The 15,098-nt window shown below is 44.8% G+C and overlaps 1 protein-coding gene across 1 annotated transcript in view; it reads right to left on the reverse strand.

Moving 5' to 3' along the window:
• The window catches only part of LAMA1 (laminin subunit alpha 1), a 143,052-nt gene that overhangs the window by 84,892 nt on the left and 43,062 nt on the right, over nt 1-15,098 (reverse strand). The window contains exons 8-14 of the mRNA XM_064150177.1: nt 12,639-12,817; nt 11,589-11,694; nt 8,968-9,128; nt 6,856-6,996; nt 4,797-4,970; nt 3,253-3,354; nt 1,648-1,859 (exon numbers count right to left, since the gene is read on the reverse strand). Coding sequence (XP_064006247.1) covers nt 1,648-1,859; nt 3,253-3,354; nt 4,797-4,970; nt 6,856-6,996; nt 8,968-9,128; nt 11,589-11,694; nt 12,639-12,817 — 1,075 coding nt within the window. The remainder of the gene's footprint in view (nt 1-1,647; nt 1,860-3,252; nt 3,355-4,796; nt 4,971-6,855; nt 6,997-8,967; nt 9,129-11,588; nt 11,695-12,638; nt 12,818-15,098) is intronic.

Consider the following 15,098-nt stretch of genomic DNA (forward strand, 5'->3'; position numbering starts at 1 on the left):
TGTCCATCATCAGTAAGTCTGCAGATGACACCAAGCTAGGAGCAGGTGTGGATCTGTTGGAGGGCAGGAGAGCCCTGCAGAGGGACCTGGACAGGCTGGATGAGTGGGCAGAGGCCAATGGGATGAGATTTAACAAGGCCAAGTGCAGGGTTCTGCACTTTGGAGGTGGTGGAGCTGCTGTCCCTGGAGATGTTCAAGAAAAGACTGGATGACGCTCTTAGTGCCATGGCCTAGTTGATTGGATAGGGCTGGGTGCTAGGTTGGCCTAGATGATCATGGAGGTCTCTTCCAACCTGCTTGATTCTATGATCCTATGACAGAAATATCACCGACTCCTCAAGGGCACAAAAGGGCACAAAGTAGATTTCATACTGAGTCCAATGTTACTGACATGAAATCATAGAATCACAGAATTCTTTTGGTAGGAAGAAAAATTCTAAGACCATTGAGCCCAACCATTCAGCAGCACTGCCCAGTCACTACTACACCGTGTCCCTCAGAGTACAGCATCTACTCATCTTTTCCATCTCTGCAGGGATGGCAACTCCACCACTGTCCTGGGCAGACTGTTCCAGGGCTTGACAATCTCTTCTGTGACTTTTTTTCCCTAATGTCCAACCTAAGCTTGCCTTGGTGCAACTTGAAGCCACTTCCTCTTCTGCCACTTGTTACTTGGGAAAGGGACCAATCCACACCTCACTCCAGCCTCCTTTCAAGTAGTTGTAGATAGCAAGAAGGCTCCACCTGGGGACTTCTCCACACTAAACAACCCCATTTCCCTCAGCCACTCCTCTGAAGATTTGTGTTCTAGGCCCTTCACCAGCTTCATTAGCTGTCTTTGGACAAGCTGCAGCACCTCAAAGTCCTTCTTGTACAGAAGTGATACCAAATTAGGGAATGAGGAAGAAAGACTATTGGTGAGGCTGAGGGAACCAAGTAAATAAATGATGAAGCACTGAAACTGATTCTGTTGAGAGCAACATATCTTGGAGAAGAGGTAAAATAGCCCCATAAGGTCTGATGCAGATGCAGCTAATACTGAGAAGACTATGGAATGAGCAGTTAATCCATCCCAGCCCAATTCTCCTACTGCTCATCTCCCTTAGAGATGAGTGTCAGTAACATTTACAACCAGAGACAAAATGAAATTACAGCCAATGCCTTTACTGGCAAGTTTTCAATAGTTAGGGATGGATTAACTTGCCACATACCAAAAGCAGCACACTGTTGAGAATTTCAGAGGCATTTCCCTCTAAACAAAGCAGCCACTGTAACAAGGCTTTTATGTAGCATTCCTTTAAAGGAGAAAATAGTCTCTCTGCTATCAGATATCTTTAAAATAAGAGACACTTTCCAAACATTCCATGTGAATGTGTGTTGGGGACAAGACTGCTCTTGTGAAAACTCAATATAAAAGGGTTTGGTTTGGTTTTTTTTTAAGGTATTAACATATAACTGCAGGAGTATTGCCACTGATTTGCATTTCATGTGCATAAAAATAATCATAAAATATTCTTGGCTGGGAAAAAAAAAGAATCTTTAAGCTCACCAATTGCAATCAATGACTGTACTGCCAGGTCGCCACTGAAGCACATCTCTTGGCCAACAGAATGATATAGATTACCTTGAACTTTTTCTTCCCCTCACCTGTACACAGCTCTTTTGGCAACGTTGTAGGTGGCCCTGATCAGCAGATGGGTCACATTTACCAGAACAGTCATCAATCTCTCCCTGTCTATAGCTTTTTTGGTGTTGAAGTCTATGAAATTCTCCGGCACGAGTCTGACGGCGTTCAAGTACTCCTCATATGGCTGCAAGGACAAGCCTGCTGCTCTGGTACTCAAAATCTGCCCATTTCCCTGAAATCCAAAAGAAACAAAAGCATTTTCCATGTTTCCATGTAAACTTTACTTAGTAATTACAGTTAGTGTTAGATACAGAATGACAGACTCCTTTTGGTTGGAAAAGACCTTCAAGATCACTCAGTTCAATTCTTAACCCAGCAAGTTCAATTCTTAACCCAGCACTGCCAGGTCACCACTAAAATATGTCCATCAGAGCACCACATCTACACAGCTTATAAACCCCTTCAGGGATGGAGATCCACCACTTCCTTGATCAACCTGTTCGAGGGCTTGACAACCCTTTAAAGGAAGAAATTGTTCCTCATATCCAACCTAAACATGCCCTGGTGCAACCTGAGGTTGTTTCTTCTTGTCCTGTCACTTGCTACTTGGGAGAAGAGACCAACCCCCAAGTCTCTTCAATCTCCTTTAGGGAGTTGCAGAGAGTGAGAAGGTCTTCCCTGAGCCTCCTTTTCCTCAGGTTCAACAACCCCAGTTCCTTCAGCTGTTCCTCCCACGAATTCTGCTCTAGACTCTTCATCAGCCTTGCTGCCATTCTCTGGCCCTGCTCCAGCATCTCAATGTCTTTTCTGTCTTTTTATACATTCAAATCACAGAGGAAAGGAAAAAAGGTATTTAAACTCGATTTCTTGCACTACAAAAGAAGTAGAAGGTCTATATTTTTCATGGCTTCAGGAAGACCACAGTCTCATTTCTCTTTTCCTTCAGAGACTGGAGAAACAATTGATTTTGTTTTGGAAAAGAAGATCGGATTTTAAAACCCAAACTCCTCTACAAAATTCAATCTCTTTCCTCCTTTGTTTTGCTAAGTATATATTTACATAAGATTGCTTTTTTTGGGAGGTTCTTCTGCTGAGCAAAGCTTTACTTTTCAACTGCACCATAAATCCAGAGAAGCAGTCAGCAAGAAGATTCCTCTGTTTTATAAATCAAAGCTCTTCCAGCTTATTGTAGCTCTTTCAGTAAATGGAACTCTGAATGATTGGTGATGAACATCTCAACTCTTTAAAGCTGGGTTAAAATTTAGGTACCTGTCATTTAAAACTCATCTCTTAGACCTAAAATTGCACACAAATGGATTAGAAAAAGCAGAGAAACGAGCAGTAACAAAATCTTGGTCATGACTTTTCAAGAGGGACTTGCAAAAAGTATTATCTCATTCTCACTTTTTTTTCCCAGCCCCTTCATAGATTCCTAACAACATCTGAATAGAATCATAGAATTGGTTTGGTTGGAAAGGACTTTTGAGATGCTGGAGTCCAACCATATCTTCTCTGTCTGGTGCACAACCCTGGAGTTGTGGTCCCTCAGCACCACAACTTCAGGGCTTTAAAAAACCTCCAGGCTGTTGAATAGAAGCTGAAAAAAGTTAACCAAGTAAATCCACCTGAATGATGACATCCACAGTGGAGACTATATCACTGTCCACGCTCTCCATAGGAATGTCGTAAGATACCGAATACTTCAGGTCTCCACCAAAAGCTGTGAGCTGAAATGACAAAGAGCAAAGGCTTAACAACACAATAAGCTCCAGCCAACAAGAAGTGGGAAGGTGAGACATTCCAGTGCCCAAATTATAGGAGTACATGGCTTACAAACACCACTTTCCAGGGAAGAACTTCATGTGCTGTGCGTATCAGCACAAGGGCAAGAGCTGGCTTGCTGATGGGTGGGTGAGGAAAGGTAACTGAAAGCCCTCCAGATGATTCAGATCAATGTCCTCACTCAGTGAAACATCTACAGGGCTTTCAACAAGCAGTAGAGGTTCATGCAACAGCCTTAACCAAGAGGCATGGCATGTTGGAGCTACATTCACGGAAGCACAGCATGGTGGGAGTTGTAAGGGACCTCTGGAGGTCATCTAAGCCCCTTCTCAAGTAGATTCACCTGCAACTGGTTCACTTTCATTTTCTGTGCCATCATTCTAAGACAGGGAACCACAGAGGCAAAGAGACTGGACTGAAATTAGAAGCTAAAACTGAAAGGTTCTCTTTACTTGGCACTGGTTAAGTCCATTGCTGAAGTTCTGAATCCAGTTCTGGGTTTCTACTACAAGAAAAACGATGGACACCTTGGATAAAGCCCAGCAAAGGGACACTAAGATGATGAAGAGCCTGGAATATCTTCCATATGAGGAGAGATTGGGAGTACAGGAATGTTCAGCCTGAAGATCTCATCAGTTTGTATCAACAGCTGAAGGCAGGGTGCAAAGAGAGTGGAGCCAGGCTCTTTCCAGTGGTGCCCAAAGGCAGGACAAGAGACAGTGGGCACAAACTGGAACACAGAAGGTTGCCTTTGCACATGAGAAAACACTTGTGAGGGTGATGGAGCATTTGCACAGGTTGCCCATGAAGGATGTGTAATTTCCTTCTCTGGAGATATCTGAAAGTCATCTGGACATGGTCCTAGGTAACTGGCTCTGGGTGACCCTGCTTGAGCAAAAGGGCTCAACTAGATGACCTCTAGAGGTTTCTTCAAACTCAACTATTCTGAGATTCTCCTATAAAAGATGGGACACACAGAGCTTTAGGTAGTAACAAGAGCAAAATGTAAAGACCAGGTGCTTGGAAACTGATAAATGGGAGGTGGCCAAGAGGCAGGTAAGAGAATTTTAACAGTCCTGTCTACTGTTTTAGACAAGGTGTGAAGGGCATAAGCTTTGGAGCCAAGGAGTATGGGGCAAGTGAGCATATACACTTGCAACAGCCAAGAGCAAACAGAAAAAGGTATTACATTGTGTCAAGAACAGGCAGGGGGAGAAGCAGGGAGATAAATTAGCTGAAAGAGAAGGGCACTGGCAATGTCTGGCCAGGAACACTATGAGCACTGTAGATGAAGTCTGGTAAAACTGGGATTTTGATTACATATTTAGGGCAATCTATTATCATGAAAACACTGAAGGAAAAGTCTGGACTCTTGCTAAGAACTTACTTTATTTCCCAGGTATGTCTCAGGTGCTGACCAGTAGTAAGTGTGCTTCAGCACTTTCACAGCCTCAGTGTTGTTGATGCTTATTTGCTGGGGTCCATCAAACTGGCTTCGCTGAGGCTGCACACTCCTTGCATGATACAGATCAGTAACAAGCCACCCATTCATGTCTGATATCTGCAAGGAAGGAAGAGGATTATTAATGGAGTCAGGGCTTGTGTCACTGGGAAAGCAGTCACCACTCTTCACTTCTTGTTAGATCCTCAAACTGATGGCTCTGCTCAGTCTGACATCCAGTACTAAAGCACTTCAGGACTGGATTGTGGCTACCTCTGTATTAGATGGGAACAAAAGACAACAAGTTTAATTTTCATACTCAAATTGTACTTACGTAGTCCTCTGAGAATTACTCAACTTCAAGGGCTTTGAGGTTCCTCATCATCATTTATAGATAGGGTTGAGCCAGAGGAAAGCTAAATTCTAGAATCACAGAGTAGTTTAGGTTGGAAGGGACCTCAAAGATCATCCAGTTCCAACCCCCTGCCATAGGCAGGGACACCTCTCACTAGAGCAGGTTGCTCAAGGCCTCATCCAACCTGGCCCTGAACACCTCCAGGGAAGAAGCATCCACAACCTCCCTGGGCAATCTGTGCCAGTGTCTCACCACCCTCACTGCAAACAACTTCTACCTAAGATCTAGCTTAAATGTCCCCTATGGCAGTTTAATTCCACTACTCCTCATCCTGTCATGACAAGACCTTGTAAATAGTCCCTCCCCAGTCTTCCTGTAGGCCCCCTTGAGATATTGAAGGCTACTCCAAGGTCTCCTCGATGCCTTCTCTTCTCCAGGCTGAAGAGCCCCAACTCTCATAGCCTGTCCTCATAGTAAAGCTGCTCCAGCCCTCCGAGCACCCAGAAGCAGGAGCAAGATGAGAAAACATTTTTCTTCTCGCTCAGTTTCATAGAAGCACCTCAGAATTCTGGTCAGTTTGAAGTGCTCCTCTCTTTTTTACCAGCACATGAAACAGGAGACTAAAGTCTGACTAGCTCTGCAAAGATATGAAAGAAATCTGGGGGGAAAATAGCAGCCCCAAAGTTCTCCAAAGAAAGCAATTTAAAAGCTTAGATTCAGAAGAAAATGGTATTTATAATCACCCTCTGCTGTCCAAAACACTACTGGAAAGACTGCCAGGTCACTCTGGCCTTTCCCAATAGGTACAAGACCAAGGAAACATGTTTGGGTTTCTCTCATCGATGCAAAGATGTTAACAGCACAAGGTCAGAAAAAATGCCCTTTTTTTTTTCCAGTGCATTATCACAGCCTCCACTACAAACCAAAGCCAAAGGCTGCACAGGAATCACAGTATCATCAGGGTTGGAAGAGAACTCACAGATCATCAAGTCCAACCCTTTACCACAGAGCTCAAGGCTAGACCATGGCACCAAGTGCCACATCCAATCTTGCCTTGAACAGCTCCAGGGATGGCGACTCCACCACCTCCCCGGGCAGCCCATTCCAGTGTCCAATGACTCTCTCAGTGAAGAACTTTCTCCTCACCTCCAGCCTAAATTTCCCCTGATGTAGCTTGAGGCTGTGTCCTCTTGTTCTGGCGCTGGCCACCTGAGAGAAGAGAGCAACCTCCTCCTGGCCACAACCACCCCTCAGGTAGTTGTAGACAGCAATAAGGTCACCCCTGAGCCTCCTCTTCTCCAGGCTAACCAATCCCAGCTCCCTCAGCCTCTCCTCGTAGGGCTGTGCTCAAGGCCTCTCACCAGCCTTGTCACCCTTCTCTGGACACGCTCAAGCATCTCAATGTCCCTCCTAAACTGGGGGGCCCAGAACTGAACACAGTGCTCAAGGTGTGGTCTAACCAGTGCAGAGTACAGGGGCAGAATGACCTCCCTGCTCCTGCTGACCACAGTGACTGTGCTGAAGGACAGAGAAAACCCATTTCTCTGTTAGGAGACATGCCAGAACTTGAAGTTGGACACATCTCACTCAAAGAGAACTATGGGGCATTTTGCAGTTGCCTGAGGAAAGACTGTAAGGTCAAGGACATACCTGAGTGATGGGCCACGTTAAGCTGTCACAGACATCAGACACCCCAAAGCAGAAACACTCTGTGCAGCCCTGGGGATTTCTTTCTTGTAAATTGTAGAATCCTGGTTTACAGAGATCACAGTTTTCACCCTCTGCGTTTTCCTGTCAATGGCATCCAACATTTGGTTCACATCAGCGTTATTATGGTAACAAATGCAGTGGATTAGACAGGATTTAGGCATAACAACACTCAGAAGGTAATAAAAGAAAACAGATTTCAGCACAGCAGGATTACTGAATAAGGCTCAGAGCTTTAAACTAAAACTGACTGGAAAAATTCATCAGAATTTGCCAGCTCATCAAGATGGCAAAGCCTTCAATGCAGTGAGACTCCAGCACATGGGCAGGGGTTGAAAAAGTTCTGCTAGCTTGCCAGTCTGCTCTCCTGATAACCTGGAATGTGTAGACTGCTCTGGAGAAAAGTTCCCACGTTTACTAAAACCAGATGGTCTACAAACAGCACAGCTCACTTTTAAGGCCAGGCTCCTGGAGCAATCACAGTTAGCTTCAAAGAAACAGTGCTCCACAGAATAGCAGCATGGTGGGGCTTGAAGGACCCTTCTGGACTGGATGATCTCCAGAGGTCTCTTCTAACCCCCACTGTTCTGTCATTCTGAGCACTTGCTTTCTTCCAGATTCAACTTATTTATAGGTCTGATATTTTGGACCAGATAAATTATGCAAAAGTCCTAAGAAATGTCAGAAAAATTGTCAAACAAACCAGGGATGGGTTTGGGTTTTTTTTGGCTCCTGCTTATTGCCACATTTGGCAACCAGTGCATAAATACTACCTAACCATTTGGCTCAGAAAACCAACTCTTGACTGCTTTAAATACTGACACGCAGCTTTGTGATCAAGTTCAGCACAATCTACAGCTGCAAGAAGTTTCAAGGCATTTGGATATTTACCAAAGTTAAAAGAAGGCTACAAAAATGTCCTCAATTAAACATTTCTTCAATCTTGCCTTTTGTAGTCAAATTATGAGGTCGTATTTCACACACATACCTCTAATGCAGCAGTTCTAACAGGTCTCTCCAAATGCATGCTGCTTCTTTGTGCAAAGCAGATGCTAAAAATGCATCCTTTCACAGAATCTCAGCAAGGTGAGGGTTGGAAGGGACACATCTGGGAATTATCTAGTCCAACATCTCTGCTAAAGAAGGGGCACCCACAGCAGGATGCCTGGCACAACAATGCCCTGGTGGGTTTGGAATCTCTCCAGAGAAGGAAGACTCCACAATCTCTCTGGGTAGCCTGCTCCAGGGCTTTGTCATTCTCACAGACTAAAAGTTCTCCTTCATGTTTAGGTGAAATTTCCTGTGTTCCACTTTGTGCCTTTTGTCCCTTGTCCTATCCATAAGCACCACTGAAAGGAGTCTGGCCCCATCCCATAACGCAGAGTAGCGAGAGAGGAGAACCACCCTCCACCTTCTTCTTTGTGCACCCCAGGAAATCATTTGTCCTCCTGGCCAGAAGAGCATGTTGCTGGCTGCTGGTGAACCTGCTGACCATCAGCATTCCCAAATCCTTCTCCATGGAGATACTTTCCAGCAGATCACCCCTTTACTTGTACAGGTGCAGGGGCTTATTCCTTCCCAGGAGCAGAATCTACACTTGCCCTTGTTGAGTGAACTTCATGAGCTTCCCCTCTGCCCAACTCTCCAGCCTGTCCAGGTCTTTTTAATGCCAGTGTGGCCCATTATTTTAGAAAATAATCTATCAGTACCTTACAGAAATACTAACACAAGGGAGGCAGGAGCAAGGAGGCAGGAGCAAGGAGGCAGGAGCAAGGAGGCAGGAGCAAGGAGGCAGGAGCAAGGAGGCAGGAGCAAGGAGGCAGGAGCAAGGAGGCAGGAGCAAGGAGGCAGGAGCAAGGAGGCAGGAGCAAGTTATCATGCTTTTTAACACAGCAAATAGTTAATCTGAAGTTGTAGACTGCCAGGTGCACAGTTATGCTATGCTACTTGCTATGAAAGAAATGATCTCTTTAGCTAACAAAGTAATTTCCCTATAAAGGTCACAGACCAATACACAGATTCTATTTGACCTAAAAGTGACAGTTCAATACTCACTTTGCAAAGACAAGGCTCTGTGCATGGATCTTCATTAATGCTCCCAACCAGGCTGCAGTTACAAGGCAAGCAGTTTGGAAAGCCTCGATACCCAAACGCGCAACGATCACATTTTTCTCCTGCAAAACCTTCTCTGCACTTACACTGACCTGGCCAAATCCCTTGAAAAATAAAAACAGAGATACAAATGGAAAAAAGGAGAAGGCAGTAGGATGAATTCAAGGTAATTTAGGGTTCCTTTTTTATTACACTCCATGTTACATTCCATCCAAACACATGGCATAAGGTCTCACCATCTTTACGGCTAAGTGGATTTGGTAGAGTAGGGTTAATGGTTCTACTTCATCATCTTAAAGGTCTTTGCCAACCTAAATGATTCTATCTACTTCTTCTTCATGTTTTGAGTGCCAGATGTATGGAAACTGCAGCAAAATGGATTTTGTGACAACTTTAACAGCATTCATAGAACCACAGAGTTGTTTTGGTTGGAAAAGACCTTGAAGATCATCAAATCCAACTGCTGGTGTTCCCAAGTCCATCACTAAACTACATCCCTCAGCACTATATCTATATGGCTTTTAAATCCCTCCAGGGATGGGGGCTCCATCACTGCCCTGGGCAGCTTCTTCCAGGGTTTGACAACACTTTTGCAGAAGAAATTTTTCCTCACATCCAACTTAAACTTCCTCTGGTGCAACCTGAGGCTGGAAGAAGTGACTAACTCCATCTCATTCCAATCCCCTTTCAGGGAGTTGCAGAGAGGAGGTCTCCCCTCATCCTCCTTTTCTCCAGACCCTTCAGTTGCATCTCAGACTTGTGCTCTAGACTCTTCAACCAGCTTTGGAGTGGGGTAGGAGCAGTCTCTTTTCCTTGGTGTTAAGAAACAAGACTAGAGGAACTGGTTTCAAGCTACACCAGGGGAGGTTTAGGCTGAACGTTAAGAAATATTTCTTCACTGAAAGGGTTGTCAAACATTGGAATGGTCTATCCAGGGCAGTGGTGGAGTCACTGTCCCTGGAATTGTTTAAGCAATGTTTGCCCCTGGTGCTTAGGGACTTGGTTTGGTGTTGATTCTTCAGTACTAAGTCCAGGGGTGGACTGGATGATCTTGGAGGTCTCTTCCAAAGAGACACATTCTGTGATTCTCTGTTGCTTTTCTTTGGGCCTGCTCCAGCACCTCAACATTCTTCTTAGAGAGACCCAAAACTGAACTCAGTATTTTGGGTGTGACCTCACCAGTGCCCAGTACAGAGTGACAATCACTGCCTTAGTCCTTCCCTACTCATAACCAGTGAGTATTAATCCTTCACATTGTTTCACACACTCAGAGCCCACCATCCCTCCCACACCAAGAACATCCTAAGGAGTCTAACATACCTTCAATTTCCAGAAGTATGCTATGGCTCATCTCTTTTTCCTTAATATTGTTTTGTAGTAGTACCTAACTGGCAGCCACTCACAAGCAAAGAGTGTTCCCTCAACCCTTAGTGCCTGTGCTAGTTTGAGCCTAGCTCAAACCCTTAGTACCTAGTGCCTAGGTTTGAGCCTAGCTGGGATATTTTGGTGAGAAGAATTAGATTGTAGGCTGTGAAAAGTAAACAATGGTGATGGCTACTTCACTCATAGGCTTGCTGAGATGTATAAAAGCAAGAACTTAAATATAGATAACAGAGTCTCTCTCTGGGCTTTTTGGGCTGCACTTCTCTCCCTAACTTGCTGCCTGACTAATCTTTTTGCTTCCTAACTCCCCCTGGCTGACCTTCTAAACTCACCTTGAAGCGTAAGGCAAAGTCTGGGGTAAGGTAGAGGGGTGGGGAGAAGGTGGAAGGGTGGTTGAGTGCCCCCCCTGGGGACTCTGGTTTCTGGGAGGGCTGCTGTGTTTCTGTATTACTTTTGTATACTTCTGTCTATATTGTAGCTATCTGCCTGTATATTGTGCTAAGCTGTAAATATAAAGCTTCATTCAGTTTCCAGATCAACTGAGCCTAGTCTGGGTGATTTTTCTTAAGTGTGGGGGGCAGGGAACACCCAAACCATCACAACGGCTACAACTATACCCAGTATGCTGGTTCGAGGCTAATCAGAACATTTAATGAATGAAATTAGATCAGTGGTTGTGAAAAGAACATGATGATGTCTGTATCATTCATTGGTTTGCTGAGAGGGTTAAAAAGCTATAATGCAAACAATCTTTCCTCACTTTTTCTTGGGCTGTTGCCCTATTTGTTTCTCCTTTGACCTGCTCTAAGATCTCCACTCTAATCTCTCCACTAACAACTAACACGTGAGCTTTCTTGCCTTGCTTGTTTTGGTTTCTGGCTGGGAAGGGAAACAGAGTGAGAGAGAAGAAGGGAGGTAGCTTTGAGCCCTTCTGGGCAGTTTCTTTGTCTGGAGGGACTTTGGATCTCTGTATAATTTCTACTTGGTATATAGCTGTAAATAATTGTAAGCACTGTGTATACATGCTCATCAATTGGGCCATGCTGTAAATACAGCTTCAGCTATTTCCAAGACATCTGAGCTGGTCTGGTAAATTTCAAAACAGCAGGAGGGGGGATAAGTTCCTAACCCACTTCACCCAGATATGGAGCTTAGAGGACAAGATCTTCCCACTCCCTTACCACGCTGTGAGTCAGAGTGGTGCTTGTCCTTAACGCAGTCAGAGCTCACAGAGCCGAAGGGGTCGCAGCCACAGGGATAGCAGGGATGGTCATCGTAGGGAGAAACCTGCAACACCAATGTTCTCTGTCAAAGCCTCAAACTCTTAACTGGGAAAAGTAAAGCAACATCTGCTTCTTGTTTGGCATCAACAGTTTAACACTTCTCCTATAAGGACAGGAAAAGAAAGTTCTTTATCTGGGAGAAGGCTCCAGGGGCATCTTGTGGCCTGTCAGCACTCAACGGGGGCAGATCAGAAAGATGGGGATGTATTTTTTATCAGGGCCTGTTGTGGCAGGACAAGAGGTGATGACTTTCAACTAAAAGAGGGAGATTTAGATGGGAGAGAATGAAGAACTGTTTACAGTGAGGGCGATGAAACCCTTGCCCAAGAGAGGTGGTAGTAGCCCCATCCCTAGAAACATTCCAGGTCAGATTGGATCGGTCTGTGAGCAACCTGCTCTAGTTGCAGATGTCCCTGCTCGCTGCAGGGGGGTTGCACCAGGTGACCTTTAAAGGTCCTTTTTAACCCAAACCATTCTAGGACACTATGAACTAAAGAATGAAGACTGGAAAAGATGACACACAGCCAACAGAAGTCCCACCTGACCTGGAATGTTTCCAAGGATGGAGCTTCTATCACCCCCGTGGGCAACTTGGGCCAGGGTTTCATCACCCTCAGCACAAAATTGTTCCTTGTATCTAGCCTAAATCTCCTCTTTTTTAGTTTAAAAGCATCACCCTTTTCCTTGTACATCTACACTTCCACACTAGACTTCCATGTTTCGTATCATTCTTTTCTTCTCCAATCCCTTGACCTACCTCTCCCATGAAACTGGACAAGCAGTTTGCTTTTCTCTGAGAGTTCTGGCAGTGTCATCTATGAAAAAAACCCAAAGAACTACTCTACAACTGATAAAAAGGTCAATATTAACCACAATGCACTGAAATACACATCATCACACCACGCTGCCATTCACCACAACATCAGAAGGACATTTTCCAGGTCTTACTTTGTGTGGTCTAAAATATCCATCAGCACATGTTTCACAGTTGATCCCAGCAGTATGCTGAGTACAGTTCAAGCACACACCACCTCCTGTGTACTGCCCATGAATGTCCAGGCTCCTTTTTTGCTCTGCAATGCTCTGGTTGTAATAACAATCTTCTGCTTTGTTATGACAGTTGCACTCTGAGGAAGAATGGAAAATAAACCAGGTTATTATCATTATTAGTAGAGTAATCATAGAATGGTCTAGGTTGGAAGGGACCTCAAGGATCATCCCACTCCAATCCCCCGCCGTAGGCAGGGACACCTCCCACTAGAGCAGGTCGCTCAAGGCTGCATCCAACCTGGCCTTAAACACCTCCAGGGAGGGAGCAGCCACAACCTCCCTGGGCAACCTGTGCCAGTGTCTGACCATCCTCATTGTAAAGAACTTCCTCCTAACATCTAGTTTCGATCTGCCAGTTTAAACACATTATTCCTTGTCCTCGTCCTGTCATTGCAAGACCTTGTCAATAGTCCCTCCCCAGCCTTCCTGTAGAGCCCTTCAGATGCTGGAAGGCCACTATAAGGTCTCCTTGAATGCTTCTCTTCTCCAGACTGCAGAGCCCCAACTCTCATAGCCTGTCCTCATAGCAGAGCTGCTTGTGTTTGCTATTATTTACACTGAATAGCAATTCCTGTAACACTAACATCCCTCAGAGTGGCAAAAACAAGCAGGAGAGCCTATCAATTCATCTCAAAATGTGCCTTTTTGTTCCCCTTTAACCATGCTATAGGACTTGGCAGTCTTGGCACATTTAATTTTTTAGCAAGTAAGCACAATTCAAAACCTCTCTCACTGTACCAGTGTTCTGCAGACCTAAGGCAATCCTGTCAGGCTTGATGTCAATAGTGATAGGAGATTTTAGCACCAATTATTCTTGAATTTTCTGTCCTCTGTGTTAAAGAAAATCTGCTTAACTCTTCCCTTTGCTGTATTATAGACAAAAACCTGAGCAGTCAGCTATGCCAGGACACAAATGTGACATTGATTTAGATTAAGGGGATACTTCTGCCCAGATAGTTGTAAACATCTACTTTCCAAAGAGTGACACAGAATCATAGAATCACTTAGGTGGGAAGAGACCTTTAAGATCAAGTCCAACTGTTAACCCAGCACTGCCAAGTCATCACTAAACCATGCCCCTCAGCACCACATCTAGACAGCTCTTCAATCCCTCCAGGAGTGGGGACTCCACTACTGCCCTTTGCAGTCTGTTCAAGAGCTTGGCAAACCCTTGGGAGGATGATTTTTTTCTTCATGTCCAACCTGAAACTCCCTTGGCACAAACTAAGGTGTTTACCTCTTCTCTTGTCATGTGGGTGAAGAGATCAACACCCACCTTGCTCCAGACTCCTTTCAGAGAATTGTAGAGTGAGAAGGTCTCCTCTCAGCCTTCTTTTCTCCAAGCTGTACAACCCCACTTCCCTCAATTGCTCCTCATGGGAGTCCTGCTCTGGACCCTTCACCAGATTTGTTGTCCTTCCTTGGACACAAAACATCTTCCAGACATTAAGTCTTGTGTCAAGATCTCAACCAAAAGGAACACTTCTGCATTTGGAACAGCAGATTTCATCATGTTAGGTTCTCAACTCTCTACAGCTTGTGCATCAGCAACACAAAGAGAAAGGACTAGGCCTACCTAGAAACACCTTCAGAACTTTAGAGGTTGGAAGGGACCAACAGAGATCATCGAGTCCAACCTCCTTGCCAAGGCAGGATCCCCAAGGATATTTTGCACAGGAATGCATCCAGGAGGGTAGGCTCTAGGCAAACTGTTCCTGCACTGTCATCTTCAATGGAAAGAAGTTTCTCCTCATGGTGAGCTGAAACCCTCTATGTTACAATTTGTAGCTGTTCCTTGTCTTCTTGCTGCTGGCCAGTGAGAAGTGATTAGCCCAACCACTCGACACCCACCCCTCAGATATTTATAGACATTGATCAGATCTCCTCTCAGTCTTCTCTTCTCCAGACTAAACAGCCCCACATTTCTCAGTCTCTCTTCATAAGGCAGATGCTCAAGTCCCCAAATCACCCTCGTGGCTCTCTGCTGGACTCTCTCCAGCAGGTCCCTGTCTCTCTTGAACTGGGAAGCCAAAAACTAGACACAGTACTCCAGGTATGGTCTCAGCAGGACAGAGTAGAGGGGAAGAAGAACTTCCCTAGACCTGCTGGCCACACTCTTCTTTATGTACCTCAGGAATCACAGAAGTTAAATTGACCTTTCAGATAACCTAGAATCTAAGTGGCTGATAAGGAGTCTCTTTCACACCACTTGTTATCAGAACAAAAGAGCTAATAGAAGCACTGATCCAAATCTGGTTATTTTTTACAGGACTAAAATCAGCCCCCAAATATCTTTGAAAAAAAGAGAGATGCTGAAAATTAATACCTGCTTGAAATGATCTACACAATTATAATGAG

The sequence above is a fragment of the Pogoniulus pusillus genome, chromosome 10 (genome assembly GCF_015220805.1).
Source record: "Pogoniulus pusillus isolate bPogPus1 chromosome 10, bPogPus1.pri, whole genome shotgun sequence".
Classification (NCBI taxonomy): Eukaryota; Metazoa; Chordata; class Aves; order Piciformes; family Lybiidae; genus Pogoniulus; species Pogoniulus pusillus.